Source organism: Salvia hispanica, chromosome 1 (assembly GCF_029641045.1).
Source record: "Salvia hispanica isolate PSC_SH4W2 chromosome 1, Shi_PSC_v1, whole genome shotgun sequence".
Lineage (NCBI taxonomy): Eukaryota > Viridiplantae > Streptophyta > Magnoliopsida > Lamiales > Lamiaceae > Salvia > Salvia hispanica.
The window spans coordinates 40,839,887-40,844,818 of NC_142692.1; the positions used below are offsets into that span (position 1 = coordinate 40,839,887).

At 35.0% G+C, this 4,932-nt stretch overlaps 1 protein-coding gene across 1 annotated transcript; it reads left to right on the top strand.

Annotated features, from left to right (window-relative positions):
• The first annotated feature begins 3,538 nt into the window (after window positions 1-3,538).
• Window positions 3,539-4,932, top strand: LOC125223365 (uncharacterized). Its single transcript, XM_048126487.2, has 3 exons — window positions 3,539-3,773; window positions 4,042-4,106; window positions 4,259-4,932. The coding sequence occupies exons 1-3, from the start codon at window positions 3,627-3,629 to the stop codon at window positions 4,692-4,694; spliced, it is 648 nt and encodes a 215-aa protein (XP_047982444.1). The 5' UTR covers window positions 3,539-3,626; the 3' UTR covers window positions 4,695-4,932.

Consider the following 4,932-nt stretch of genomic DNA (forward strand, 5'->3'; position numbering starts at 1 on the left):
AACAACAATTGTGAAACAATATTGTGTTTCAATTAATTAAAGTCAACCAATTCAGTTGAGCTAATTTTTAGGTGTCCATTTTTTCAAAATTAAGTTGTTGAAAGACCTCATCAGCATTCCATGTTGATAATTTCCTTTTCTTATTTTAATTATCCGATCCTAAAAATATCACATTTCTAATTTTTAAAAAAATCATCATTGATAAGTAGGTGTAATACAATTGTTTATCTTTTTTATTATATTTTAATCATTTTCTCTCTCCTTATTAATAGAGTAGTACTCCTTATTTTTTCTCTTTAAGGAGTAGTAGTATTTAACTATATTTTCATTTTCTATTTAATATACTACTAATAAATAAAACTCTTAAAAGTTTGTGTCACTAACAATTTTAATGGAGTAATTTTTGGTATGAAGAGAGAATTATTTGTAGGTCCTTTAAAATAAATTTTGCCCGATATATTTCAGATCATATAACAGTGGTAAGACGATAAATAGTCAATAGTTCTTTATAGGACTGCCAATATTAAATGTATAGAAATAAATACGTATAGACTATAGAAATTGTATAGAAATCTGGAGTATTAATTATGTATAGGCAAAGAATTTAAGTGGTGAAACCACGTGTCCAATAATTGTCACGATTTTTGCTGCCTAAAGAATAAGCACCAATCAAGTCCAACATGCATGCACTGTCATGCTTTAATATGGCAATGCGATAGATTATTCTATTTTATTGTCACACTTCCAAAATTTTCCTATTAAAAGAGGTTACTCATTTCTTAATAAACATGATAGGAAAAAATAGATTATTTATATATTTTTAATAGGGTGTACAAAATGCTTCAAATGACACGAGACCAACAAACCAATGAGGTTTGAAACTATATGCCAAATTACATAATCTACAAGATATATAAGGAAACTATTAAAATAAAATAAAAAAGCTTAATAAACAGATCAATGTTATTTTCCTTTTGTTACTTTGTTGGTGAAATACTTGAGAAATTGTGAATTGTTAACGGTGGTTTGAAGTTGTAGCCTTCAATAACTCACAATTTTCCACTAGATCTTGATGTGAAATAGTCCAATAGTAGAAACACCAATCACACTTTAGCATGTAACACTAATATTCTTTTCATTTAAATTCGTAGCTAGTTGTTAATTCATGTTGTCGTCGGCAGCCTTATATATAGGGGAGTCTTTGTAACATCAGATTTGTTCCGCGTAAAAGTTAAAGAGTATAGAAGATCTCTTTTGTAGTCTATTAAGGTTGGCTAGACTAATTATAGACTATTAGTTTTAAAATTTGCATTATAATCAAGCCCTTTTGCGTTTAATTTTTTGTGTTTAGTTTGTGATACATATAGAAATGAATGTTGTTCTTATATTGTAAAGCATTGAATGGGAAGTGGGGGAGGAATTAATGAGAAGAGGAAGAGGGCTCCCCTCCCATATTCATTACACAGCAGGCTGCCCCTCTCTTATCTCTATCAAACCAGCTGATCAAAACAATGGCTAACCATTTAATTAACATTTCGACATTCACTACCAAATAACGTGTGTATTCGCCTATATACAATCCATCACTATACATTGTTATATTTTTCAAAAAAATATCATGCCCCAGCTTTTTATTTTAATTATTAGATTTTTTTTGTTTATTTATGGCTTTTGGGCCGTGATATTTGAAGAATTAATAGTATTATCAATTATTATATGACCAAAATTTTCAATATAGTTTTATATTAATGAAAATACAAGTATCATTCATTCATTCTTGTATTTTTGGCATAAAGCTACCAAAAATATAACCATACCAATTCTACCAGTAAACCCCTAGTTAATCATCTCACAATGACACCAAAAAATAATAATTTGAATTGAGAATGGATCACAAAAAATGTTTTGGGCCCTTACAAGACAAGGACACTAAATTATAGCAGGCCTACTTGCCAGGCCCAAGATCTATGTTAGAAAACAATGCATACTTCCACCGTTCACAAATTGTCATGTTTTTTTTACATTTCGGGTCAGGTCATGCGCAACTAGTTATGCACTTTCTTAATTTTAGCAAATTTTTATTTCTAATCAAGTGGACACTTACTTGGTTAATAATATCATAATCATATTTACTGTTTATGTATATATCTCTCATAATAACATCATTTTATACTAAAACATGTGTTATCTCCCAATATAACTATTGGCAATGGATATAGATAAAAAGAAATGAAATGGCTTAAATGAGTAGCATTTGACATTATAAACACATGCAGACATATGTAGAATGGACATAGGGACTGTATCCTCCCTAGCAAGCATAATTTTGCTTAAAAATGTTTTTTAATTAAATTTTAGAAATTAGAAAGTACATCTCTTAGTAAAAAAAATTATCATGCAAATACCCCTATATTCTTAATCAAATTTATACATATTATTATGCAAAAGCTCCTATGTTCTTGATTGTATTAATACATGTTATGAATTGGATCACTTCCCTTTGCGATCTTATTATGTGTTTGTTCCCTGAGCCGCATGGTAGTTGGTGGCCTTACTTTTTATCTCATCGCTTCTTATTTCTTTTTTACGTGGCATTTACGGTCAATTTCCGTATTTAATTTGTTCATTCTCAATTTCTAAGTATGATTATAGGTAGGTGTGATTACGTGACAAGTGTTGCATACAAACAAAAGTAGTACTCTCTAAGTCTATCATTATTTGTCATTACTTTTTTTCTATCATTCTAGCCGTCGGTACTTATCATACTTAGTTGTTAGTACGAATTTTGATAATGAACTTCACATTTCGTTAACTTTATCTCACTTTTTTGTTATTAGAAAACTAATATATACAAATATGACTCATGCTTTGTTACTATGAGTTTCTCAATTTGTCCCATAAAAATATATGCACTTTCTATTTGTATGTCCATAAAATACATTACATTTATAAAAAGTTGTACAGTACTCAACTTTTTACCCATATCTATCAATTTATTTACGACTTATACTACTATGACTCACCATTACAATTCACTAATTAAACACTAATAATAATATGAGTCCCACTACTTATCAACACTACTTTGACTATCATTCTCTCCATCTCTCCTACTTTATCAATTATATATTAATTTTCTGATTATATAAAAATATAACTCACGTTCTATTTAATTTTTTTTAAAAATCTATTTTTCCTTTAGTTTTTAGAACCCAAATTGAATTAAGTTGTGACATTTTATGACGAACAAAGCAGTAGTATTGAATACTTGGTGCCTTGAATCTCTACTGGTGGTCAGAACCTATAAAAAGAAAGTATACTATGGCAGTAATTAATTTCGAAACCTCTGTTATAAAAAAAAAATCAAAGTAGCATCTTGTTTAATTTCGAAACTAGTAAATACAGAGAGGGAGACAAAAATAATCCAACTAGGCATGGCGTGGGACTATGACTTCTCCACCTACTAAAATAATCAGTAAAAAAAAATACGCATACGCCTATATATATATATATAGAATGAGGAGAGTATTACAGTAATAAGAAAAACAAAAATCAATTTTTGGATCTACGCTTCTTCTCATCGAGCTCATTTCAACGGCCTCCCCGCCACCGCCACCTCCACCGCCATGAGAATACGCAAGCACGCGAAGATTTCTCCATTGCTCTACGCGCCGTCGCCTCTCAAGCTCCAAACTCACGTCTGCCAGCTCAATCAGTCGCCGTGGGACGCCATGACCTTCTCCCCACCGCCGTCTCCTCCGCCGCCGCTTCAGGTCAGTCAAATTCATCTCTCATCCATCTCGCAACCTCAGATCTGCCGCCGCACGCCTCCTATTCCTGCGCATTTCCCCCCCTATTTCGCCTCTCTTTGCTAGGGTTTTCTCCCCGCCCGCTCCTAGGGTTCTGCACACGGCGTTAATTCTCCGATTCCTCGCCGCTATTTCTCATTAGAATTCGAATTCCTTCTAGGTTTTGCTCTTTTTCTGATTCATTTCCCCCACCGCTGCTTCGATTTCTCGAAATCGGATTATTTCCCCGCAGGTGAACGGCAGCGACGCTCGCGCTGGAAATGGAAGCTCCGACCCTCGCGTTTCCGTTTCTGAGAGGTAAACCGATCGAATTCGATTACTTTTCCGCATTATTCCAGTTGATAATTTCACTATTTCTGCGACAATTTTCCCTTTCATAAATCGGCATATTATCCCTCATTTCTCGCATATTATACGTTAGCATAAGATAGGTTTAATTTATATGATAGGCGATCGGAATATCCGGACGCGGCGGCGCTAGAGAGCGGCGCGGCCGTTATTTACTGCTGCAAGACCGACGGGAAGAGCTGGCAGTGCCGGAGGGAGGCGGCGGAGGGCAATTCGAAATGCGAGCACCACTTATCCTTAGTTAAGAGCTACAGCAGCACCGCCGCTAAGAAATCCGCCAAGCCGCCGGAGGCTCCTCGCCGGACTCGGCCGAAGAAGGCTCCGGCGGCGGCGGCGTCCAATCCCTACGAATTCTACTACTACACCGGCTTCGGGCCGCGGTGGGGCAAGGTGAGAGGCGAAACCGATAGCAAGCACGAGGGTTTCGTTTACGAAGACGACGACAGCGAGGAAGACGAAGATGATGATAGGGTTGATGGGAAGAAGAAGAGGATGAGAAAGCCGATCAAAGCTAGGTCGCTGAAATCGCTCTTTTAAAGTTTGATGTGTAGAAATGTCACGTTTTATTTTATTTTTCTGAATTAAGTGAAATTTGTAGGGTGCAAAATATGGTTTGACGGTTTTGGGGTTCTACTTTGGGTGAGGTTAAGATCCTCGGCCGTAACCACGCACGCACATTTTAATGTATTTTGGTCGGGAGAAATCACGAGGGTAGAATGGTCTTTTCGTGTTTGTATTAAAACATTGGTTTTTATTTTTTGCGTCTTGCACAGAA